Source organism: Lonchura striata, chromosome 20 (genome assembly GCF_046129695.1).
Source record: "Lonchura striata isolate bLonStr1 chromosome 20, bLonStr1.mat, whole genome shotgun sequence".
In the NCBI taxonomy this organism is placed as follows: domain Eukaryota; kingdom Metazoa; phylum Chordata; class Aves; order Passeriformes; family Estrildidae; genus Lonchura; species Lonchura striata.
The window spans coordinates 11,052,440-11,078,474 of NC_134622.1; the positions used below are offsets into that span (position 1 = coordinate 11,052,440).

The window sequence follows — 26,035 nt, forward strand, 5'->3', positions numbered from 1 at the left end:
AACATTTTATTTCCCCTCATAGAATGCAGTGCCAGTGCTGGGTGACTAAAGCGAATCTACTTTACTTCTCTACAAATATCCATTAACCTAAACACTAAGGGGCAGGGGAAGCTGAAATTTTACTTTCATTGACTTTTATTTGATTTAAAAAAAAAGAAATACTAACAAATGGGTTCCTGTAGAGCTATTTGAATTAGAAACAGAAATCAGAGCACAAAGCTGAACTATAACTGGGGCTTCAAACTCCGAACACATGCTTTGCTCTGAGCAGCAAAGGGACAGTCACTGCCCCAGCTCAGCTCTGCCACCACTGACACAGAAGCAGCAGACAGCGAGGCTGCAGCTGCACTGGGCACGTTCTGCCCACACCCCGTGGGCTCCACACACCCTCCCTTGCCCTAGTGCAGCCTGATGGCTCCTTCGGGGGTCAAACAAGCCACAGAGGACAGGGAACAATGGCACTTGGGTCTAAATTTTGCCTTATTTCATGCAGTGGACAAAGGCAAAATAGGTAGACAAAATCTGGAACGTTTACAGCTACCAAATTGTAAATCTTTGAGACAATGAAAGAAAAAAGAGATTTACTGTGTTTGGTTTTTTTTTATTTTTAGCCAAAAACATTCCGTTTAAGGAATCCTGCCCTGGTCATAGATACTAATTATTTCAAAAAAAAAGGGTGTTTTTCATGCGTGTGAAGTGATTAGCAATACCTGTTTCAGGTATTCTCTAGTCTGATGCAAGAAGGTCCAATCTTTTGTTATATGAACATGGACACTGGTTTGCAACTACCACCACTGACAGGCCTGAGTGTCTGTAAGTTGTGCACTCAAGCTGTTGAGAAAAGCTACAGCGAGCCAGGGATTTTGCTTTATCACTTGTAATGAATTAACACAAAGTTAAATCAACTGTACTTAGTTGGTACTTAATACTCTGGAGAAACACACAACATCTAGGAAAAAATCCCTAATGCTATCCTTAACAGACCCAAAATCCACCTCAGTTCATCCTTCCAAACAATTTCTTGGAACTTTTCAGCAGACTGTAAGACACACACGTACTGGTGGCAGAAAATCCCCACAGCACCACCTCTCCTCAGCATCAGCACTGTCAGAACCAGACACAAATCCCTCTAAATCAACAGGCACCTTCCTCCCCTCTATGAACAGACACCTGCTAAAGAGGCACTATCCCTGAAAAGAACCTCACAGTTCAGCATTCCCAAGAACACACAACTTTTAAAAGTTTTTATATAGGTTGCTCTAAAAATAAAGTACTGTCAGAAGGTGAACTGGAAGCTGGTGCTGTGACCAATGGTGTATTTACCATCCTGCCAACACAAGCAGTGTGCTAGGTGAGGAAGGGCCACGGGCCACCTGGACCCTTTCAGCAGCTCCTCACTGCAGCCAGGTAACACCTGTGGCACTGGGCATTTCCTTCCCTGTCCCGGGGAAGGAAATGCTCTGCCCTGTGCAGAGCAGCACCTCAGCTGCAAATCCTCTGCCCGCACTCAGAGCCGTCACACCGATGTCACTGCAGGTTCTGCTCTGGTGGAGATGGAGCAGCACGCCTTGTGCTCCAGCCTGGCTCAGCCCCAGCTCCTGGGGCAATCTGCCCCACACACAGCAGCTGTGGACAGGAGCTGCACCTTCTGCCCAGCCCAGCCCAGCCTCACCTCCCAGCACAGGTACAGCCCTGGGGGGCAAGTCAGCACAGCACAGGAAACCTCACACTACATCCCAGTACTACCAGTGATTTCCTAACAAGCCATGAGGGAACCCAGAGCTGGTACCTGCAACCACTGCTTCTGCAGGTCTCTGGTTCTGCACAGATTTCAAACACTGTGGACAAAAGTCAACAGCAGGAGGAATATTTGCTTCAGTTCAATACCTTTTAATTAAAGGGAGAATGGAACATTACTACTGATTTCCAGTTTTTATGCAGTTTTTAACTGAGAGCCATCACACCTCATGAACTACAAATAGGAAGCCTAAACCAAAATCCACACAACAAAAAGGCTTCTTTCTTTAAAGTGTATCAATCACAGAACCACAGGATCATTAACGTTGGAAGAGACCTCCGAGATCTTTGAGTCCTGTGACTGATCCCCACCTTGTCACAGCACTGAGTGCCACATCCACTCATTCCTTGAACACTTCCAGGGATGGGCACTCAACCACAATAACCACTTACATGGCCACAAGTTTATAAAGGATTAACAGTTTTTATTATATCTGATAGTTTTAAACCAATCTAGATAGAAATGGTTTTGGGCAGTCAGACTCCTCCAACTATGTTCACAGCTCCTCCAGTGCTGTGCTTCCTGTGATTTCACATTGTAACACACTTAAAGCACTATGAAAACACAAAACATAAAACTGGAAGTGAGTATTTCCATGGGAAAAACAGAGAGAATTTTATTTTCCAAAGCTCTGACTATGTCTGAAATCACAGGGAATTCCACAAATTTCCAGGCTCTTAGTGCTGCTGCAGTCTAATTTTATCCTGTTCACCCCAAGTTTTGAAAAATACAATATCTAGTACTAAGTGCAGGCTCTGCTGAGAGGTGTGCCCATGCTCTCTGTCAGTGTGGTCTGGTCTCACAGGTCCCAGCAGCAGGTGAAGCCTGGGGGCAGCCCCAGGCCAGCCCAGCAGCAGGTGAGGGCTCACTGGAGCACAGGGCAGGACTGGCAGGAGCTCCAGGATTTATTCTTTGAGCCAGGCACTAGTTAATTCACAAAACTCTGCCTGCCAGGACTCCAGGCCCACAGAACTGTACACACAAAAGCAGATTTTGGTTAAAGCAGCATTTGTAACAATAAACAAGAGCAGACCAGAGCAGTCTGGTTTGCCCTGATTTCCCTTGTTTTCAGTAGCAATTAGCATCCCCTCAGCTTGCTGTTTCATCTTTCCTAAAATGAATTCAAGCACTCAGAAAATGAATGAAAAGCCTGTCTACATCTGTAAATTGGGAGGAAAGATGGTTACACTTTCCTTCTTTGCAAAGGAGGGAAGAAACCCTGGAAAAGTTTGCCCTCCCCTGCACAGAACAACCAAAACACAACGGACCCGAGCTGCCCTTGTCCCCCTCCTCACTCCAACCCACCCCGACATGCCAACAGTGCTCCTGGCGCTGAATCCACAGGTCCTGCCTTCAGGCAGACACAGGATGCAAACCCCACAGCTGCCAGAACACCACTGAAATTATCTGCATATATTCCATATATTTTGATAAGACACCACAACTGTGACCGACAATGATATACTTGATGCATATTATCATTGTAACTCCACTATTTCAGTATCTCAATAATCAGAATAGCTTTCTTCCTATCCAGAGAGGACTCCTCCCCTACACCTATCCATAACCATGCCATAAAAAGTACAGAAAAGTAATTCTAAGTTTGTAACTCCTAACAGAGGCTGACAAGCCCAATTCCACAATATGCACAAAGAAGAGAAGAAAGCACAGGGCCTTTAACACCAGTACATCAATAAATATTTTCTTGCATTATTGGGAGCATAAGCAATCCTATGCTTCCTAAGCTTTTGGAAAAAATGATCTATGACTCAAGGGTGAGAATAAGGTAACTCTGCAAATGTCTATAATGTATTGCAAAAATGTGCCTCGTTATAATGTCAAAAGACAAAGTTTGATATTTTCCTCTTCAAAATAAACTACATATAAATGCAAAAAGAAACAGCTGGGGTTTTTTGCACCAGGCCACATCTTTCTGCAGGGTGTTGAAGCCCAGCAGCACTGAGGGACAGACACAGCACAGAACAAGGCTCAGGCTGGAGGAGCAGCTCCACATTTTTGATGGATTTACACCAAGCAGGGTCTCACAGAGCTGGGCCTCCTGTGACACAAGGGCTGCACTCACAGTGTGGCAAAATGAGACAACGCAGCAACTGACCACTGAGCCTGAAGGAGCTACCTGACATCAGGAAAGCACCTTGGGAGTAGGGAAGGAGTTTAAGCACTGAGCTTAGCCCCACTGAGAGTCACCCACTTAATCCCAGTAAGCAGCTCCTGCTGGTGGATCAGAGAAATATAAAGCCTAAGGCCAACAAATCCCTCTTCCTCCCATTCAGAAAATCCTTCTCCAAACTACCGGCGCCGACTTTTGCAAGATGCGAATACCCATCACTGCAGCAGGAACCACCCGGCCCTGCCGCCCCAGGGCCGCGCCGGGGCTGGGGCTGCACACCGACATCGCCCGGGCGCCGGGGGCACCGCCAGCCCGCCGCAGCCCCGCTCTCCAGGCTCGCCCTCCCCTCCGGAGAGCCAGGCGGTGGAAGGCGAGGCCGGGAGTTCCACAGCGATGTGCACGGACGGCAGGGACACCTCGGGAGCGGCGGGGGCAGCGGCGGGGGCAGCCCGGCCCCTCCTCACCGCCGCTGCCGGCACAAGGACGGATGCGCCGCACCTGGAGCGGCCGGCCGGCAGCGCCGGGACCCCCGTGCGGCTGCCGGGGGCTACCGAGCGCTCCTGAGGGGCTACCGGGGGCTGCCGAGGGGCTACCGAGGGGCAGCGCGGCCCCGCCCCGGGCCCGCCCGGCACAAAGGGCGCCGGGGCCCGGGGCCTCGGCCCCGGCACGGGCGGGGGGCGGCAGGAGCGGCGCTGCCAGGGCCGGCTCCGCCCGGGCAGCGGGGCCGCTCCCCCGCCGCGCGCCCCCGGCCCTCCCCGCGGCCCGGCGAGGGGGACGCGCCGCCGCCGCCGCCCCCGCTACCTGCTCGTCGAAGCGGTTCACCACGGCCTGCACCCACTCCACGGGCTTGTGCGCCGCCATGTCCCGGCGCCGCCGCCGCCCGCCCGGGGAGCGGCGGGAGCGCGCGGGCGGTGCCGGCGTCGCGGGCCCTCAGCGCGCGGGGCCCGCCATGACACCTCACCGGAAGCGGGAGCGCGCGCCGCCCCCGCCGCCGCGCCCGGGGCACACCGAGCCCCGCACTGCGCCTGCGCGCCGCCCCCGCCCGCGCCCGCGCGCTCCTGCGCCTGCGCCGGGGCGGGGCCGGGCGGGAGCGGGGCGGGGCCGGTGGGGCGGGGCCTGGAAGGGCGGGGCCTGGGAGGGCGGGGCCGGGCCCGGAGCGCCCCGGCCGTGGCGGGGCCCCGAGGGCCGGGAGGGACACAGCGCTCCGTGCTCCTCCTTGTCCGGACACAGCGCTCCGGGCGGTGTCCCTGCCCGGACACAGTGCTCCGTGCGGTGTCCATGCCCGGACACAGCGCTCCGTGCGGTGTCCCTGCCCGGACACAGCGCTCCGTGCTCCTCCCTGCTCGGACACAGCGCTCCGTGCGGTGTCCATGCCCGGACACAGCGCTCCGTGCTCCTCCCTGCTCGGACACAGCGCTCCGTGCGGTGTCCATGCCCGGACACAGCGCTCCGTGCGGTGTCCCTGCCCGGACACAGCGCTCCGTGCTCCTCCCTGCTCGGACACAGCGCTCCGTGCTGCCCCCCGCCCAGACACCGCCCTCCGTGCTCCCTGCCATGGCTCTATTCCCTCTCAGCAGAGGTTTGGAGCTGAAAAGCCAAGCCCTAAAGTGAGTTGGAAATTTATCTACGTGGGAAGAGTCCCCCTTGTGAAATTTCCATCCATGGATGTTTTCAATCCAGCCAAAAATGCCCCTTGAATCACTTCCTTGGTGGAATTCTGGCACTTCTGCTTTTTGCCTGAGCTAGAGGATGAGGAGGCAGATGAGAAGGTCGAGGCATACATAGAAAATTACCTGGCCAGGCCTGCAGGAAAACCTCAGGGAACTCTCAGCTCACACTTTGTCCTTGCTCTGGAGTGAAGGTGCTGATCCTGTGTCACAGATACCATCAGTTAACAGCCCCACCTCCAATAAAGTCCCCTTCAAAGGCAGAAGTTCTGCAGCATTTCCTTCCTTCCTGGTGCATTTACCCTTTCAGATTCAGTTAATTTCTTGAACATCACCTACACTCTACCCAGGAGATCTGGGCCTCTCTGGCGTTACACCTGAACTGGCTCTTGGAGGTGACATTTGGCTTCTTGCTAGAGAATATGTTGTGGTTTTTTTTCCTCCTCTTACATCTTTGTCTTCTGCTTTCCTCTATTTTATGTTTTCAACTCAAATTATTTATTTACTAACCTTGTCTCCTTCTGACTCACTGAAGCCCCTGTTTCATCCTTTGATTTTTTTTCTCTCCATTCCTCCCATTCCAGTTTTGCATTTTCACCAGCATTTGTCAAACATGCTGAGTGACACTTTTCAATTTCTATTTATCTATTTTGGTCCAGAATGCTCACATCCCTTCTGGAAGCATTCCTCTGTAAGGCATAGGTTTGACCCCAATTCCTGATGGACGCGGTGTCATTGTGGAGGAACTGTGCCAAATCTGCCGTCGGAGTCAAAAATATTTCTGTCCTGTTCTTAAGAGAAGCCAAACAAACAAGCCGAAGTAAAGGAGGAAGGAAGGAAAGGACCTGCCAGGTTTCAGTGAGAGGTGCCCGAGCCCCTTAAAGGCGCGGGTTTCAGGCGGAGCTGCCGAGCAGAGCCCGGCGGGGCTGCAGCCGCTCCTCCGCCAGCCGGCCGGAGCTGCCCGTGCCGCGGGCTCCGAGCGCGCCGCTGCCGTGCTTTTGTCCATCAGAGGGCATTAGAGGCCGCTAAACGGCCTCGGCTTCCAGCCGCCCGCCGGGGTTCGTGTTCCTCCCGAGAGGTGTTTGACCGACCCGCTGCAGACAGCAGCCAGCCGGGGTTCGTGGGTTCGTGTTCCTCCCGAGAGGTGTTTGACCGACCCGCCGCAGAGAGCAGCCAGCCGGGGTTCGTGTTCCTCCCGAGAGGTGTTTGACCGACCCGCTACAGAGAGCAGCCAGCCGGGGTTCGTGTTCCTCTCGAGAGGTGTTTGACCGACCCGCTGCAGACAGCAGCCAGCCGGGGTTCGTGTTCCTCTCGAGAGGTGTTTGACCGACCCGCTGCAGAGAGCAGCCAGCCGGGGTTCGTGGGTTCGTGTTCCTCTCGAGAGGTGTTTGACCGACCCGCTGCAGAGAGCAGCCAGCCGGGGTTCGTGAGTTCGTGTTCCTCCCGAGAGGTGTTTGACCGACCCGCCGCAGACAGCAGCCAGCCGGGGTTCGTGTTCCTCCCGAGTGGTGTTTGACCGACCCGCCGCAGAGAGCAGCCAGCCGGGGTTCGTGGGTTCGTGTTCCTCCCGAGAGGTGTTTTACCCACTCACCCCGCACGCCCGGAGGTACAGCAAAACGGGAAGAAACCTTTTCTTAAGAGCAAACCACGGGTTTTCCTTGGTGTTCTCTGCTTCCCGGTTCCTCCCGGGCAGCAACAGGAGCCAGCAAATGATCTGACTATTAAGGATTCTGTACAAAATACTCACATGGGAACTTCTATCCCAGAAAGTCCAGTCATCAAGGGATCATTCAAATTGTACATGATGTTTCACACAATCAATTCTAAACGCTAGTATTTCTGTTCCAGTAGAAATCTCATTCGGATGCAAAACACCGGGAGTTTAATCCCTGCTACTTGATCTGATAAAAGAAACAGTCTATTATCAGGGCCTCCTAAGAGCTCAGATATTCTAATTGCACTTAATGGAACAGTATATTTTCTGAAATAGAGGCTGCTGCCTGCACGGGAAAGGGACACAGCTCTGTTAGTGTCTGCCCATTTGCCTTGGAGCTATAAACAAGCTCTTTGTGAGTCCCAGCTGAAGTTTGTTTGATCACAATCATTCCCAGTGTAAGTGTTCATGTTCTAAAGACTTCAGCAGAATGAGATCATTTTGTGTATTTACTTTTCCCCTCCCTAGTGAGTAATGCCATCCCCACGTATGACAGTCATTGCAGAGGTTAAGTTACTTAAATATTATAAAGCAGTATTTTAATTGTTCTAGACTAATCATTTCGGCCTAGATTAGAACATTGCCCCAAGGGATAATTCGAGGTTATCACTTCCTCTCCCTGACATTTTGTTTCCTTTCTTGTTTATCGCACCACAGGGTCATCAAGAAGAACTTTCAGTTTGTTCTTAGTCCCTATCTCCTCTGCATCCTGCAGTGGTACCACTGCAAGCAACACAGAATTCTCCTAGAATCACATCAAAGTCTGAGTGCTTGTCTCCAGAAAGCCTTCCAGTGCCTCGTGAGCAGCTCCCAAAGGCTGCTCACACCCAAGGAGCCCCAGGGAGTGCCCATCACCCGGGGCACCCGCGGAACTAAAACCAGTCTCAGTTTGCCCCGTACGGGACGGGGCCTGACACTTTCCGCCCTGACACTGTGCAAAAACCTGTGCGAGTCCCATTCAGTTCAGTGGCATGATTTCTCAGTTAGATCAGCTGATTTTAGACCATAATCACATAGTCTGGGAGCCAGGATTTGGGTTCAGTACCATCAGCACATCCACCGAGCGTGGCCTTTGTGGCAGCACCCAGGGTCTGAGCCCTGCTAGCACCACAGCCCTGCTCCTGCCAGTTCAGCTCCGACCCAAGGGCTGGGGGCAGAAAAGGGATTTACTGGCACGGGTGGAGTCAGTGGTTAGCAAAGGCCTGCAGGTTCACACATGGGACATCTGGACTTCATTTTAACTTACTTTAAATATGGATGCAGTGCACTGGGGAGAAGAGCCACCAGAGCAGCCTGGCCATCAGAGATTGCATTTCCTCCCTGCTCTGTCTTCTGAAGTACTCAGATTAGGGGAGGGACTGACAAGGGAAAGGAATTGTCTGATGGAAAGGTAAGTCTTTAAGAATTGGGAGAATGTCAAGACTAGAAGTGAATTTTCTGCTTCTTAAACAACCTCTGTGTAAGCCTGGTGTCAGCCCTTATGAATTGATGAATATAAAGACTTTCTGTTACTGAAGAGTTTTCCCCAAGTGCTGCTCAGTTTCCTCCCCATGACTCATGCCATTAGCTGATGCTGCCCTATTTAATTGCAACTTCTGCTTAAGCCCACACAAGCTTGTCTAAAATAAAACCTTAAAAAAGCTTACTTGCAGTAGACATCCAGTGGTTTGGATGGAAGTTACATGGCAACATCCTTTAGATAAAACATGTGCTGCTTTGCTGGGCTTCCAAATAATGCTGTGCAGCACAGAGGCCGTGGTCATGGTGTCTTTGAGTTGTGCTAAATGGAGCAGGAAATTGGGGATAAAGCTTACCCCAGGGCCATGCTCCTCTTGTGAACACCATGGTTACATTTGTACTTGCCTGGTGAGCTCCTAGCTGGTATCCACACACAGGTCCAGTCTTTGTATTTATATTTTTAATTCCCTGGCCACATGGGCAATGACAATGTTGAAGAATCACACTGCTGGCCCTTAACAACTGTCCTTGCCCTAAACCTGAACCCGGCCCTTTAAGGACTCATTAACCTGCTTTGCATTTTTGGACTCGTTGTTCATTGTGGGTGTGACTTTGCAGTGCTGCAGGTCCACGGATTCTCCAAATATCATGTGACTTAAAAGCAGCAGCGAAACAAAGGCACCACCTCTGCCTTACTTGCAGTCATAACCGGCATTAAGAAACAGCAAGGAAGCATTCCAGAGCTGCAGAGGGCAAGGAAAAATGCCAAGTTCTTTCAGAGTATGCAGTATGACAGGAAAAGTCAGCTCCAACAGAAAGAAGGCAAGAGGGCAATGCTTCCAGGCTCAGTAAGGAAGGAAAGGAAAAGGTTACACCTGTGTAGCACACAAACTTCCTCCAGCTAAATTGTGTAGTGGAATTGCATTAAAAATATTTTCTTGTGTTAGACTGGTGGGATTCAAGTGGCCAGTTCATCTTTTACTTCCATATATGGATCTCAAAATAAAAAAATAAAATTTCGCCATATTTTTTACAAAGTCATGGCCAAACAGCTTTCAAATGCAGCCCAAAAAAGGGCCTGGATTGAGCCACGTGGGAGCTGGAAGGCTTTGACTCAAGAGCATGGAAGGGATTCCAACTGCAGTTTAAAGATTAAAATCTACACTTCGATTGAGTGTAAATCTGCCTGATCTCCACGTGGTGGCTTTATCACCTTCCACCGAGTTGTGTAACTCAGCCTTTACTACAGACATGCTGTTTGTACTGCAAGGACACGTCAGGGCTCCCGCTGCATCCCAGACCCCTTGAATTAGTGCTGCACATGCACCACCGAGCAAGCAATCCCATCCCTGCAAGGTGAAAAGATGGAACAGGCAACATTCTGGAGGGCGAGCAGCATCCTGCCCCCTCCTGGCCTGCCCCTTCCCCAGAGCTGGCAGCTCTGACCTGTCTGCAGCAGGATGCAGCTCTGACCTGTCTGCAGCAGGATGCAGCTCTGACCTGTCTGCAGCAGGATGCAGCAGCTGACCTGTCTGCAGCAGGATGCTCTGCAGCAGGATGCAGCTCTGACCTGTCTGCAGCAGGATGCAGCAGCTGACCTGTCTGCAGCAGGATGCTCTGCAGCAGGATGCAGCTCTGACCTGTCTGCAGCAGGATGCAGCTCTGACCTGTCTGCAGCAGGATGCTCTGCAGCAGGATGCAGCCTCAGAGCGTGCCTGCAGATTGCCTTACAAGCCAAGTCTGGCAGGAATTTTCTCTCTGTCCCATGTCTTTCATTCCCAGCAGCCTTTTCCCAGTGACCAGAGCATTCCCAGAGCCATTCCCAGTGTTCAACTGCCTTGACACCCCGTGTTCAGCCAGCCATGAGTTCCACAGCTGATCCCTGTGTCCCTAGGTCCAGCTCGTCCCCCATTTATGACACCTGGCAGAAAGGTAAATTATGCTCCTCCAAATCCTGCTTTGCTTTAGTGGGGAACCTATAAATCTTACTCGTTACACATTTTGTGTGCAATCTGTGCCTTCAGGAGAGCTATAAAGAGAGTATAACCAGAAATCTCGTCAGCCTTTTTTGGGAAACATTTACAAGCAGACCAGAGCAGGACCCAGTGAACCTGGGTCCTACCTGTGTAGGCACTGCTTGCACACTGCTTGCACAAGGGAATTACTAGCTGCCAGCTGCTGTATTCTCAGTGATAGTGGCAACACTGAGCTTTTACTTTCCATGCTACAGAGGCTGCTGGGATAATGGAGCCCATAATTACTTCCAGCCACTCGTTAGAGCTCAAATTACAAAACCGGATTTGTGTGCCAGACCTTCAGGAAGTAAGCCATGGAAGGAATCTCACAAATAACCTGCAATTACGTTAATGCAGAGGGCAGGGCCTTCCCTGAAGAGCTCTCAGACTCACTGGAGTGACCCTGGCTGGCTGATCAGAGCCAGACGTGCAGTGGAGAGAAAGGTGAGGGAGGAGGTGAATGACACAGGCACAGCCCTGGTGCCTCTGTACCCAGGGCAGTTTAGGAACAGCCATAAAGAAACAAAGCCTGTGCTGTGGTGTGGGGCAGCCAGCCAGAGGGGTCGGTGGTGCTGTGGCTTATTCCTTTACCCTGTGGAGTGGGCTGTGCTCTCACAAGGCACATGCACACCATCACAGCCCCATTTGCAGCAAGAGTTTCACTGTGTCTCTTCCCGGAGCATTCTGCCAGCCCCAGAAAGCTGTGAGCAGGCACTCACACCTGCACAGGAGTGTAACAGAGGGCTGGGGTCAGCCAGACCTGGAGAGGCCATCACTGAGAGCTACAGCATGGCCAGCTCTGCTGACTGCTCCCTTGTGTGCCTGTGCATGGGGTGTCACCACAAGGGTGACACCAGCCTTACCCTGCACACACTGTGCAAGCACAGAAACTTCCTCAGGGTACCACAGAAGGGAAGGGTCTGTATTCTCTCCCCTTACTCCTATTTACGGCATTTTTACAACTCACAAGTGGGGACTAGGAGGAATTTGCTTCCCAGCCTCCACTTTCAAAGAATGTCCATTTCTCTCAGATTCTGCACCTCCTCCCTAGTCCTCTGCATGCGTTCCCTGTAGTAACAGGGCTGGACACAAGCCACCCAAATATTTTCAAGCTCAGTTCAACACCAGCTCAGGCCCACCTCGAGCTGTTTGATCTGTGAGCAAACACTCTTTATCTATAAGCAACCTGCTCTTTCCCAACTCCCCGCAGCAGGAATGCAGCCTCGGCTGTTTCCAGGCAGAAGCTGTCACACACAGCCCTGCAATTCCCAACAAGCTGACTTCTTCTGTCCTGATTATCTTATTGATCTGCTCTACAGAATGTAGGGAGTCTATCCCATTTGTTTTTCCTATTAAACACAACTTGTTTTTCTATAAATTGAATGTATAGATGATTTATTTACACCCTCCATGCCATTGATTTTCCCTCTGTTTGCACAATCCTGACAGTTCGATGCCAAAACAGTTAAAAAAAACCCAAAAACCAAAACAAAACAAACCCACAGCCAAAAATATTCTTTCCATTCCATTGTTCAGCAGTTTATTACTTCTTGCACCCCAGGTTAGCAGCAACGACTGTAAAGTTCTGCCTTGAGTCAGATATTTTAAAAAATAGGTAAATATTTCATATTAACACAAAAGCATTCAGGTTTGGAACAATTCAGAACATTCTCTGCTGCCTTGTGATCTGTACACTCAGAGCTGGCCAGGACACAGCCCTTTTTCTGACTTGTTATGTGACTGCTTTGAATTCCTCTGGTCTTACAGCAGCTTCCCAGTCCCAGCCTGCTCTGGCCACTGCCTGATGGGACCAGGAGAATCGAGCACCCAGCTCCTCAGCACTTGCAGAGCTTCCTTTGCCCTGCCCTTGTTTAGGACAGCTCAAAACTCTCAGTGTCACTTCAGCCATCTGGGAGAAGACCTCTTGTACCCTCAGAGGGTAAATTTAGCACAGATATTTCTGCAAGCAGCTCCCTTACAAGGCAGCCATGGCTGGCTTACACAGAAGGGATGGCTTGAACCTAAAAGGAATAACCCCAAACTTCTGTCTCCATTATTTCAGTGCAGCTACTCGTCATGGAAGCGCTAAATTCCCCACATACACTGAGCCATCTGCTCTATTTATTATACCCAAAGATGTGCTCCAAAAATTATAAAATCCCAACGAGACCAAAAAAAACAGAGAAAAAATTCCCATGGTCTGATATTCCATCTGTGCAACTTTTCCACCGTACGCTCTTTTAGCAGACCTTTACAAACTGACCCCTTAAGTACCAGATGTACATCACTTTAGAATCACCTAAAATTCTTCACAAGAAGCAATGATAAATAGGTCACAGAGCAATGGACAGAAGGGGAGAAGAAATGACAGCCCAGAATTCCAGGAAGGGAGGCAGCCTTATCTGGTGCCTGTGGGAAAATCACACAGTTATGCTCCTGACTGCTCCATGATGACCCTGAGAAAGCAGCCTCATCCCCCTGTTCCTCCTCCCAACTGCTGTTTGCCTTGTCTGTTTGGACTGCAAACTCTCCAGGGCCACAATGGTGCCAATATTGCTCACAGCCACCAGGCACACGACAACACGCGCAGGAAACGAAGCAGCAGCTTGGTGCCAGGCCCAGCAGCACCTCATGGCACACCTGCAGCAAGGGGGGCAGGAGACACGCAGGGCCAAAGACTGCTGAGAGTTTTGAAAATGTATTGGTCTGTGTGTACAGACCAAGAGCTGGCAAAGCCTCCTGTGCAGGTCCCATGCACTCTAATAGCTCCTTGCAGAGCTGGGCTGTTGCTTTACTTGCATGGTGAGTTTTTAACCCTTCAGCTTGGGGGAAGCTGTCACTTGGACCTCTCTATGATCACACAATCCCAGAATGTCCTGAATTGGAAGGAACCCACAAAGATCATTGAAGTCCAACTCCTGGCAGCACTTTCCAGTCTCATTACTCTGCTGTTCACTATTCACCTCATTGCAAGCCCTTTTCCTCCTCAACCTTCTTTACCACCTCCTTCTTTCTTCCATTTTGTGTTTTCCTTTCACCTTCTCTTCTGCCTCCATGGCCTGAGGCTGAACTTTCTCCATCCCCAAGAGGTTCTCAAACAGGAGCTTGTGAATAATTAACAGTGCAGACTAAAAATAGCATAATTTTTAATGGCAAGCACTATTGCACAGATGAGCTACCTTGGATTTAAGTGTGACTGGCCGTAACTGTTACTAATTTGCCAGGAATGCTTTATAGAATGACAGCTGTGAGGAGGAGGAACATCACTTATGGGTCTGAAAAAGAGAAGACAAAGCAAAGAAAATTGGTAGAACTGAATTCACCATGTCAGAATACAGGAATGTACAGCAGATCCTGGTGCTCCAGCAGCCTGGGGAAAAGCTCCATAGCCTGGAACCCTGAAGGTGTTTCCAGGACAGGCAAAAAGAACAAAAGCTCTTTCACTTGTGGAAGCTTATTGCCGTAAGCAAAGACTTGATGGAGAAAGACAGCACCAAGTTTGTGAGCTTCCCAACTGAGCAGCTCTGTGCAGGCTTGGCAGCTGCATCCCTAAAGGAAGATAATGGAAAACCCATAAATCAGCCTGAGCCACCCGCTGCAGGCCCTGGCAGTATGTGAGAGCCTGGAGTGTGACCCTGGATCCCACAGCCACGCCTCACCCAGGAAGAACTGAAAAATCATTTGTAAAATCACCCTGCATACACCACTTGCAAGGAAAATAAACACAGCAAGAGTCCCCAGGAAGTCAAGTATCGTTTCTTTATCTCCTCAAGTTTAGACTGAACTTCTGAGAGATACATTTTACTGAGCAGAGAGGATGAGTTGGCAGCTTGCAGAGAGAACACAGCTTTTCACCCCTCCCTCTCTGGCTTCAGACACAAGGACAAGCCCTTCCAGCCCCGTCCAAATGGAGAAGGTGCTACCAACGTCCCCAGGACAGCCTGTGACACCAGACAATTTCTAACAAGCTTGCAGACCCCTGGGGTTTTACACATCCCTTTCTGCCTTTGTGTCCGTAACTCACAAAATGTGGACTGGAGAAAAAGAAGTGAGAAAGGCAGCAGTGTGGTAACACCCCAGCGAAGCTGAGTAAGCCAAAGCTGCAGTTTGCTGGCTGTAAGAACCCCCAGGGCCAGCAGTGTGTGCTGACTCTGAGTGCAGCTCAGACCCTCCAAAGAATCCTTACATGAGTCAGCTCAGCTCTGGGCTGGCCTGGCTCAAACATTCACAACCCATGAGCAATTCCAAGCAGCATTTCACAATATTCACTGGCTACAAGTCTGCCTTGTTCCAAGGAGTTGTCCAGGGATTAGCTGCGAGAGCTGCTCCGGACTCTTCCCTCAGCTGGCAGGGGGAGATGGACAGAGCAGGAACAGCCTGGTGCTGTTTCAAATAAGTGCTACGATGTGCTAGGGGAATTTATACAAACCAGCACTAATCCATGTTAGTGTTCACATCGCCAAGAACATGCCGAACTTCTCCCTGCTCCTTTCTTTGACATTGTATCACCGCTGGCCTTGCTCACACTGGGGTAATTCCTGGCTTTTGCTGCAGCTGAATGGCTAATCCCATGGCTATTGCAATGCGCCTGCCAGTGAGGCCACTGCTTTGGAATGAAATCACAGTTATTATCTGCAGTTAATTATCCTGCTGGGTGCTTCTCTGAAGTCCAGGGACAAAGCAAGAAAGAGTCACTTCGACTAGAAGAGGGTAAGAATTTAGATATGCAAAAGGAAAAAAGTGGTAATGGAAGGAGTGAGGGATGTATAAAGATGTGAATACAAAATCACAGAGAATGAGGGACTGTCAGGGTCTCTTTCTCCAAGCTCCTTGCGAACAACTTCATTGACATAAACTTAAAAAATTTACTATAAACCAGTTGCTGCTGGATTTGAATGCTGAACTACACTCGTATATCCAGTAACACTACAGAGCAGGAGACTCCTCCAGCCCCTGAACCAGGGAGGCGCGCGGCGGGAGGACGGGGTCGGGCCGCGAGAGCAGCACGGCCGGGCACGGGCAGCGCACCGGGGCCGGAGCGGCAACGGCGGCGGGCGGGCCGGGCCGGGCCGGGCAGGGCGGGCAGGGCGGGCAGCCCCGGGAAGCCGAGCAGCCCCGGGAAGCCGAGCAGCCCCGGGAAGCCGAGCAGCTCCAGGCCGAGCGGGGCAGGGCGGGCAGCCCCGGGAAGCCGAGCAGCCCCGGGAAGCCGAGCAGCTCCAGGCCGAGCGGGGCAGGGCGGGCAGCCCCGGGAAGCCGAGCAGCCCCGGGAAGCCGAGCAGCTCCAGGCCGAGCGGGGCAGGGCGGGCAGCCCCGGGAAGCCGAGCAGCCCCGGGAAGCCGAGCAGCCCCGGGAAGCCGAGCAGCTCGCAGGCCGAGCGGGGCAGGGCGGGCAGCCCCGGGAAGCCGAGCAGCCCCGGGAAGCCGAGCAGCTCCAGGCCGAGCGGGGCAGGGCGGGCAGAGCCGCTCCCCCGAGCCCGGCCCGGCCCCGCGAGCGCTCCCGCCCCGCCCCGCCGCCCGCCGCCGCCATCTTGCCCAGCCCGCGCCCGCTCGTCCCGCTCCGTGGCAGCCCCGCCGCTCCTCAGGCCGCCCGTCCATGGCCAGCTTTCCCCCGAGTGTCAACGAGAAGCTCATCGGTGAGCGGGCGGGGGGGACGGGTGGGCTCGGCGGGGGCAGCGCGGCCGGGCCCGGGCCCGGGCCCGGGCGGGGGCGGGCGGGCGCTCAGCCCATCCCGCAGCGGAGCGCGCTCGGGGCTGCCCGCGGGTGCCGGGCGGGATCCCGGCGCACGGAGCCGGTCCGGGCGCACGAAGCCGGTCCCGGCGCACGGAGCCGGTCCGGGCGCACGGAGCCGGTCCCGGCGCACGGAGCCGTTCCGGGCGCACGGAGCCGGTCCCGTCGCACGGAACCCGTCCCGGCGCACGGAGCCGGTCCGGGCGCACGGAGCCGGTCCCGGCGCACGGAGCCGGTCCCGGCGCACGGAGCCGGTCCCGGCGCACGGAGCCGGTCCGGGCGCACGGAGCCCGTCCCGGCGCACGGAGCCGGTCCCGGCGCACGGAGCCGGTCCCGGCGCACGGAGCCGGTCCGGGCGCACGCACGGAGCCGGTCCGGGCGCACGGAGCCGGTCCGGGCGCACGGAGCCCGGTCCGGGCGCACGGAGCCGGTCCGGGCGCACGGAGCCCGTCCCGGCGCACGGAGCCCGTCCCGGGCGCACGGAGCCCGTCCCGGGCGCACGGAGCCGGTCCCGGCGCACGGAGCCGGTCCCGGCGCACGGAGCCGGTCCGGGCGCACGGAGCCCGTCCCGGCGCACGGAGCCGGTCCCGGCGCACGGAGCCCGTCCCGGCCGTGGGCAGGCGCAGGCCTGGCGGCATCGCCCGTACCGTACCGGCTGCGGCATCGCCCCCAGAGCGAGCAGTTCGTTCAGCACCGCGTGTTGCCCTGTAGGGCTCATCCCTCCTGGGTTATGCGATCACACCGGGCCCCCTCCCGATCGCGTTAATTGCCGTGAAACAAAGCGGGGTGACGCGTGGGTGCCCGTGCAGCCGGTGTAAGGCGCTGCACGGATCTCCCTCGCACGGATCTCCCTCTCACGGATCTCCTCTGTCCCCCCCAGCTCGGTCGCGGACGGTTGGAGAGCTCCTGGCCCCCACGTCTCCCTTCGACAAGAAGTGCGGCCGGGAGAACTGGACGGTCGCGTTCGCTCCCGATGGCTCATACCTGGCGTGGTCACAGGGACATCGCATAGTGAAGCTGGTCCCCTGGGCACAGTGCCTCAACAACTTGTAAGACAAACCGCTATGGCTTTCAGCACACCTGAAAAACAGATTGCTTCAAATCTATAAAAACGCATGTGTATCGGTCTCCTAAGTTTTGACACCTTGGGGAAAAATGAATTCCTTAAAATAACAGCTGTTCTGTCTCTTCCTGTGTGGCCAGCAAGAGGAACAGCTATTGCAACCTCGCAAAGCCTATGGAGAAGTGACTTGTTAATCAATTCAGACACTAAAGTAAAAGGAAGTTAGCATGAAAAGGCAATTTAGAGACGTGGGCAGATCTAGCCCTTTACACTTCCTATCACAATGCTGTTTGGCTTTACCTTTTAGGAATTTACTTAAAGGCAGACCTTTTTCCTTATCATCCTTGTTCGAATGCAAGTGGAGTTCCAAAACACACATTTTATTGGCACTTGCAGGTTGCATATTAGTGAAGTTGGTAGCTGGCCACTGCAGTTTTGTAGCCGGTTGCTTTTCTCTTGCCGATTTTTCCCCTCTTTTGGGGGTGGTTAATTGTTTTCCATATGCTGGACACTCAGTATCTCTTTTCAAGGTTTAACATGTGTTAATTGCAAGAAACTTCTCACTCAATTTTGCAGAAAATCCTAGAAATGTTTGTGGCTCGTTCTTCTGTAAATGCTTCAAAACTGTTGGAATTTGCAGTAGGTTAAGTTAGTATCTTGCTCTCTATAGAGACAAAACTGTATACAGAGTATTAGTATTATTTTGTATTGGAAGGTTTCCAGGTGCTGGTAATTTTTCTCAGTTGTAAGAAAAAGCCACTTTTATAATCTGAAAGTAAAAGCGCACCCTTTAGCGCCTCAAGAGATGGACATGGTGACGATCCCAGATTTCATTACACCTTGAAGAAATGTTTGTACTGTACTTTGTGTTGTCTTGGCAGCCTGCTGCACGGCACAAAGAATGGCACCAACGCCGCCAGCACGCGGCTGCCGCGGCAGAGCAGCGAGGGCGGCCAGAAGAACAAGCCCTGCGAGCACGTCATCGACTGCGGGGACATCGTGTGGAGCCTGGCCTTCGGCTCCTCGGTGCCCGAGAAGCAGAGCCGCTGCGTCAACATCGAGTGGCACCGCTTCAAGTTCGGGCAGGACCAGCTGCTCCTCGCCACCGGCCTCAACAACGGCCGCATCAAGATCTGGGATGCCTACACAGGTGAGAGCAGCTGAGGGCACAGCGGGACATCCTGAGCTGCAGGGACACACGGCGAGCATCCAGTCCAGCTCCTGGGCTGCCCCAGCACTGCCACCGTGTCCCTGGGAGCGTTGTCCAAATGTTCCTTGTCACGCTCAGGTGCCAGCTCACACTTCCTGCAGTAATAATATTGTTAGTATGCACCAGGGATCGGTTCTAGAATTGTAACTGGGAACTGAACTTTCAATACAGATTAAAAAATATTAAAAAAGCATGAGCTTCTGCAACCAGAAGTATCCAAAAGCTGCAAAAGGAACAAGAGAGGGACATCATGCTTTGACATGTGAGAGATGGAAGACACAAAATAATTAAATGTGTGCATACATACACATTGGTTGTTTACTCAATAGTCTTCGTAGTTTCACCATACTTCAAAAGCATGAAATTGCTGGTTTATGTTGATAAGGACCTTTTTTTTTTTAAAAAAGAAAACTAATTACTCAAAAAGACTGAATCTGAACTTAAGGACTTTCAGTTTTGCTGGCAAGCACAGCTGCTAGGTTGGAGAGAACTCAGTAAAGAAAAATAAGGACTGTTGAGTAATTTGTCCTTGTAAATTGAAGCTTAGAACAGGTGTGTCTATCAAAAGACAAGTCTCGCCTTATTTCTGAGGTTCTACTATATAGATTATGTAGCTTTTCCGGGAGTTACCCTTGATACAGGAGAGTGAAAGGATCTATGTGCTTCTTCTTTTAGGGAGCGTTTCTACAAAGAAAATTGTCTTTACATGCTGTAATTTTATATTCAATATTTGTATCCATAAAGCATTTGATCTAAGTACAGTAGTCCTTGATGTTAAATTGTAATGTTCCCATGTTAACAGGAAAGCTCCTCCTTAACCTGATGGACCACACAGAAGTTGTCAGAGATTTAACCTTTGCCCCTGATGGCAGCCTGATTCTTGTGTCTGCATCCAGAGACAAAACCCTGCGAGTGTGGGACCTGAAAGATGATGGTAATGTCTGGACTTTATCTGCTCTAATGCCTGAGAGACACATCCATGTACTCACCTCTTTTATTGCTCTGGACTCAGTTTGGTCAAGATTGCTTAAAAACTGAGCGTTAGGTTACTCACTCACTCTGAACTTGGAATTCTTTAGTCACTCACTCTGCAGCCCCTTGGAATGCCTTATCTCTCTGAGCCCTGGAGGCAGAAGCAGGTATTGGGCTAAGAGTGCATGAAGTGACCTTTCTGAATAGGGACATGGAAGTAGAGGCTGCATCTCAGGGGTTTTATTTGGAAAAGCTTTTCCATCTGAATTTTGTAATATTTAACCAATTCTAACAGCAACGCCTTTCTGTTTAGGAAACATGATGAAGGTGCTGAGAGGCCATCCGAACTGGGTGTATGGCTGTGCATTCTCTCCAGACTCCTCCATCCTCTGTTCTGTTGGAGCTAGTAAATCAGTATGTGTCAGAGTTTCTTGTTCCTTAATTCTCCTGAATTGTGTGCATAATCATTTTAAATCTAAGTAACATTAAGCTTGTGCTCGGTGTCATGAACTCTAATGTTTGATGATGATGTGAAAGTGCATGAAATTAAACTGGCAAATGGTGCATTGAGACCCTGATTTGTGAATGGAACTTGCACTGCTTTTAGTTGAAGAGGCTGTAAGTGTGGAGAAATAGGTCTGCACAGGGTCATGGCATAAAACAAAGACCACTAAAGCTGCCAGTGTTAAAAGATACTTAGATTAATGCATAAAACTGTTTTGGTTTTGATTTTGTCCTTCCTATTTCATGTTCAATGAGAAAGACTTCACAGAGCCTCAGCCAGTCAGGGCATTTCCTGCTGAACAAAAACATTCTCCCTGTTTTCCCCTACCGATGGCAGTGGTACCTAAGAGTAGGAGGGAAGAGGAGCACACTGGTTTTGCTTCCATCCTCATGCCCTGCTAGAGAACTGAAAGCAGTGCAGGTAATGCATGTATGCCATAAGCTGCTCCTGGCACTGAAGAGTTAGGGCAAACCAGAAAGGGAGTTCAGCCTGGTTCCAGGGGCTCTGTAGGCAGTGTAGTGGAGTGTCCAAAGCCCAGTTCAGGCACTGGCCATCACTCCTGTGGGAGTGCTCAGAGGCATTGTCCAGCACGGTGAGCACGGCCGATCTCTGGGGTTTGGCTCTGTAGTGGAGCAGAGGGGGATGTGTACATTGCTGTCTGGAGGCTGTGTGTTTTCCATAAGCTTCTTGCTTTCCCTGTCACAGGTGGTGGCAGCAATATTGGTGTGATTGAGTTAAGCTGGCACCACTCTGAGGAGCACAGTGGTGTTGGCGGGCAGAGAGTGGCAGCTCTGGCCGCCAGCCCGGCGAGCTGTACCGTCTGTACCGTAGGACGAAGTAACCTTGCCCTCGGCTGCAAGGGGTCCTGTACGTACGCAGGTGCTGCTCCATGTCCACTGTCTGCTTGCTTGCTTGCTTTTTTTTTTGTTGTTATTTTTTTTTCAATAATTTTCACAGCAGTGAAACACACTGACTCCTCAAACTTAGTTTCCAGTTTTATAGAATGTTGGGGTCTCCTTGGAAAAATTAGTGAACGTGTTTATAACTGATTGTAAAATGGTTCAGAGTTAGGCGGTATGGGAGGCACTAAGGCTGAGTTTGTTTTGGTCAAACATAAATTTATCCAAGATGTCAGAATTTAACCTGTGCAGTAAAACTGTCAAGGGAAAAATCAAGGTCACTAGTGAGCTCTTTGAGGGACATAACAGCTTTTGCTAAAGACTTCTATTCCTGTAAAACTATGCTGCAGTACATGGATAGCTCCTATTAATTAATTCTGCACAGTCCTTATTTTATAATATATAATGTACAAGTGCATGTAAAATACTGTAATATTCCATGAATTCTTACAATACACTGTGCAGTTAGTTGGGTAAATTGTAATATTAATGTTGTTTGTTACTATTGACTTGATTTTAAATGACTAAATTCTTTCTAATAATGTGGTTAGACTTCCCTGTTGTTTTGCCAAAGACATAACTTTTGGCTGTGAAAATTCTTTTTGCTTGCAGTATCTGTTTCTCTTCCTAGGCTGACGTTGGTGATCCAAGCAATTGTAAACAAGTGATCTTAAAGGGATGCCACTGGAGTAACAATATGTTAACCTTACATTTTCTGTCTGTATATTTCTTAAAATTTCGGTAGTTACTGAAAAGAGGGGACTGTAGAGTTTAACCCTATTTATTTCTGAATATTTTAATAAAATAGTTTCGTAATACATGAATTTCAGTAACCTACATGGTTAAATTGTGTTGCCTTTATCTTATATTTTGGCTTATTTTGTTAATAACATTTAACAAATTTGAGTTAGAACTTGCATGTCTGCTTTAATTATTTTTTAAAAAAACCTTGATTTTAATCTGAGTATGACACTGAGCATATTTCTTAATTGTAGTAATTCATAATACCTGATTTTAATATAATCCTAAATAAGACTAGATATACTTTAAAAACAAATTAAATGCTTCATTGCCTCTCTGAGCAGAGCTATAACATCAGCTCATTTGATTCCAGGTTTTCCTCTGGGATATGGATAAATACTCCATGTTACGGAAACTTGAAGGCCATCACAATGATGTTGTAGCTTGTGAGTTCTCTCCTGATGGAGCATTACTGGCTACTGCATCTTACGATACTCGAGTCTATGTCTGGGATCCACATATCGGAGTGATTCTTAGGGAATTTGGGTAAGTAAAGCACTCAAGTCTGGAAACTGTCTCCCAGAGTAGACTTGGAAGTGAGCAGTGGCTGATGAAGTCCTGAAGTGGCAGAGGCTGGAGGTTGTTCTTGCGCCTGAGAGCGAGTTTACAGCACTGGTGTTTAACGTGTACTAAGTTGTTCAACACGGCAGAAGAGCAGGTGGTGGTTCAGTCCCCACTCCCGAAGGCATGGGGGACTGTCAGACACGGTTTGTTTGTGGGTGCCCGAGCTGCTGCCCTGGCTGAGGCTGTGTCTCTGTCCGCAGGCACCTGTTCCCCCCGCCCACGCCCATCTTCGCGGGCGGCGCCAACGACCGCTGGGTGCGCTCCGTGAGCTTCAGCCACGGCGGGCTGCTCGTGGCCAGCCTGGCCGACGACAAGTGAGTGTGGGCCTGGGCTGCTGCCCCTCCTGCTGCTGCCGTCCTGCCCTGCCAGGGAGCTCTCAGCTGCTAGCTTGGGCTCCTGGCACCTGAGCTATGCTCCAGACTAGCTGCTTGTGCAGCATACAGAAAGCACCAAGCACAGATAAAAACTTCCTGTGTTGTGTTTTCCCCTCAGAATGGTGCGGTTCTGGAGAATTGATGAAGAATACCCTGTACAAGTTGCACCTCTGAACAATGGACTCTGCTGTACTTTCTCTACTGATGGCAGTGTTCTGGCTGCAGGGCAAGTACAGACTTATTTTCCTTTCTAAAATACGACGGTAACACAAGAGATTGAAAACAGTGGCTCAGTGTTCTGAAAATCTTCAGTTGTGACTTGCAGCCTGATGCTTCTGACTGGTACTGTTTGTTTAAACGTGCCTGGAATAGCAGCAAAATCAATCAGCTGATAAACTCATTTCTTATCTTTAAAAATAAATATGTGAGAGACCCAAAACATGAGGGTTGAAAGAAGCCCATCAGATAGCCGAGGGCAGTTGTTGTACGTTAGGTGGCACAGCAAGTAGCTGCTGGGAGATCTGCTCCTGTTGCACAGACAAGTTGCTTATTGTGCTGCTATAGCTTAAAATAGGAGCTGGAGTAAATCAGGATCGGGAGCAGCTGGAACTGAGCACCAGCAAGTCCCCTACCTAGTCATGTGTGTGTGAGTTGGTAGCAGGCTGAGCTGGTTCACGTGGAATAACCTGCAGGGTTTTGTGGGTTTTGTGCAGGACCCAGGATGGAAGCCTGTACTTCTGGGCAACCCCGAGCCAGGTGTCCAGCCTGCAGCACCTGTGTCGCATGGCCATCCGCAGGGTGATGCCCACCAGCCAAGTCAAGAACTTGCCTATCCCGGGCAAAGTGGTGGAGTTCCTTTGTTACCAGATCTGAGTTATTTGAGAAGAAAACAAACAAAACCAACAACTGGGAGGTGGCCCAGCTGCTGAACCGGCTACAAACACTTTACAGAATCCTCAAACTGTACAGCCTTTAAGCTTCAAACTCTACAGGTTTTTAAAGAGCTATTTAAAGTGATAACCTAAATACTATTTTATCAAAATGCCTGACAGGTAATTTTTTTTTTACTATTTATAGAAAACACAGTAGAAGTATTCCTGGTGTTCTCAATTTTCTAAAATGTAACTGTGAAAACATGTACATATATAGACATAAGCTGCTACATGTTATCAGTGTACCTTTTAAAATTGCTTGTATGATTTTTCATGTGTCTCATGTATATATTGCTTTGTTAGAGCCATGATGCATCTGAGCTGTAAGTGGAAGGACAGCTGTTCTGGCACACTGAGGTAGGAAAACTATTGACTTACAGAGCAGTTGAGCTTCCTTCTGTACATTGGTTGGGGTGCAGAAAGCTGCCCCCAGGTCAGACTTTGTGCTAGTTTATTTGTGAGGAGGTACAGTGTGGCTTTGTAGAGGGCAATGTGTGGGGAAGGGCAGGAGGGTAAAAGGGGTGCAGTGTATCTAATGTAACCCAGGACCATGCCTGAGTCAGCTGAAGGCCTTATGCTCCATAGCAGCAAACCAGGTGAAATTTCAGTATTGGGCAGTGTTAGAGAACTATTTCCTTACATTTCTGAAAATCTGACTACTGTATTATTGCCTGATACTGTGTCTGTAATGAGAGACATTTGCAGACTCAGTTTATTATCCTTTAACCCTATAATATCTGTTTGGGGGTGATTATTGGTTAATGGCCAAAGATAAGCAAAATACTTGGTTTTGCCTTCTGTTATTTATCTGTACCTGCAGATATAAAGAATGTATGCATTGCATAAAATGCCTGATTATATATATTTTTGTTGAATTTTGTATTAAAAACTTGTATAAAAGTTTTCTGGTATCTCATCTGATGATTGATTTATCAACACTGGCTGCAGCATTTCAGGCTGAGCTGGTGAGGCCTGGTTTGTGCTCCCAGACAGAGGCATACAGAGCTCTCTGAAGCCATGACAGTGTTATAAGCATGGTTGAGCTGCAAATCTGCTTATTTAAGCACCTTCATGAGCTGAGCTAAAAGCTGGGCTTGCCATGAGCCTGTTTGTGCAAGATCACAGTTCCAGCCTTGGGTCAGCAAGTAGGACTTCAGTGTGGGGTCTTGCAGGAGAGGCTTACTAAAGGGTTCCCTCAGGTTGTGTTCACCAGAAGCTCTGATTTATGGAAGTGGAAGAAGAAAGCAACATCCCAGCTTCCCCTTTCACCACCTCTTCTGAAAGCTGCTTCTCCCAGCTCTGCCTGCAAGAGTTCCTCTGTTTGCTCTAACCTTTCTCCCAGGACACAAATGATAGTGTTAAACCAAGTACACAAGCTTTCCTCATTAGGGAGGTTATTTATAATAATGTACCACGTTTACAAGCCTCTTCCTGCCATGGTGGGACACCACAAGGTGAGGCCTGATCCCCAGCTGTGATCTCAGCACAAAGCTGGGCCCTTCAGCAGGGCGAGGCACATGGCTGCTCCCAGCTGGTGTTCAGTACCTGCTGTCAGGGGGAAGGGAACAAGCAAAGGACACCACCACGGAGCTACAAAAGAGCTGCATCCCCCACGAGGCCATCCAGGCTGGTCCTCCGGTGAGGGGCAGGGGAAAGGAGGGCTCAGGATGCAAGGACAGGGGACAGAGTGGCCTGTGCCTGAGGCACTGCCTGCCGTGGCTGTCTGAAACAGTGATGGGGAGAAGCAAAGTCCAAGAGAAAACTGGAGCTTCAGCCATGAGGAAGTTTCTCTGGAATGCTCTGAAAACTTTATTTTCTGCATTCATATATGGCATTTTAGTTGACTCAAGACTGAGTAACACGGCTAAGTATTGTGTGGGGTTTGTTGTTTCAGTGCTAGATGAGGACTTCCATTGGAGCACTTTAGAAATAGGGTGGATGAATCCCAGGACCTTTAACTTATATATTACAATAATCTCATAAAAGACAGAGGTTCTGTAAGATCCCATGGGAAATCTGAGGTGTCAAGCAGAAACTGTTTATCAAGTAATTATTTCAGATTAGAACCACCTGAGTAAGGCAAGCAGCGTTTCTGTGGGATGCTGGCTTCTGCACAAGGACAAGTTTGTTTTATAAATACTGCTCTACACCCAAATCTCACTGCAATGAGCTGGATCAGAACAGCTCTAATTATTGATGTACTAGA

General features: G+C 50.4%; 2 protein-coding genes across 8 annotated transcripts in view; one reads left to right on the top strand and one right to left on the bottom strand.

The window, feature by feature from the left end:
- Positions 1–4,841, bottom strand: part of NF1 (neurofibromin 1) — a 74,048-nt gene extending 69,207 nt beyond the window's left edge. For all 7 annotated transcript variants that reach the window (XM_077787601.1, XM_077787600.1, XM_021533032.2 and 4 more), the window contains exon 1: positions 4,731–4,841. In XM_077787601.1, the coding sequence (XP_077643727.1) occupies positions 4,731–4,790 (60 nt within the window). In that variant the 5' untranslated portion in view covers positions 4,791–4,841. The remainder of the gene's footprint in view (positions 1–4,730) is intronic.
- An 11,460-nt stretch (positions 4,842–16,301) lies between these two features.
- WSB1 (WD repeat and SOCS box containing 1) lies at positions 16,302–24,732 on the top strand. The gene is made up of 9 exons (XM_021533040.3): positions 16,302–16,415; positions 17,390–17,558; positions 18,454–18,722; positions 19,585–19,716; positions 20,068–20,168; positions 22,273–22,445; positions 22,724–22,837; positions 23,016–23,123; positions 23,611–24,732. Exons 1-9 carry the CDS (start codon positions 16,376–16,378, stop codon positions 23,768–23,770), a joined length of 1,266 nt encoding a protein of 421 aa, XP_021388715.1. The 5' UTR covers positions 16,302–16,375; the 3' UTR covers positions 23,771–24,732.
- Positions 24,733–26,035: the final 1,303 nt, after the last annotated feature.

What these genes read in the sequence shown, in the direction of transcription:
- WSB1 (XM_021533040.3), top strand. Translation starts at nt 16,376, where the DNA reads ATGGCCAGCTTTCCCCCGAGTGTCAACGAGAAGCTCATCG. An exon ending in GTGGGACCTGAAAGATGATG is followed by an intron (nt 19,717 to 20,067) that starts GTAATGTCTGGA and finishes CTTTCTGTTTAG; the next exon opens with GAAACATGATGAAGGTGCTG. An exon ending in GCCAGCCTGGCCGACGACAA is followed by an intron (nt 22,838 to 23,015) that starts GTGAGTGTGGGC and finishes TTTTCCCCTCAG; the next exon opens with AATGGTGCGGTTCTGGAGAA.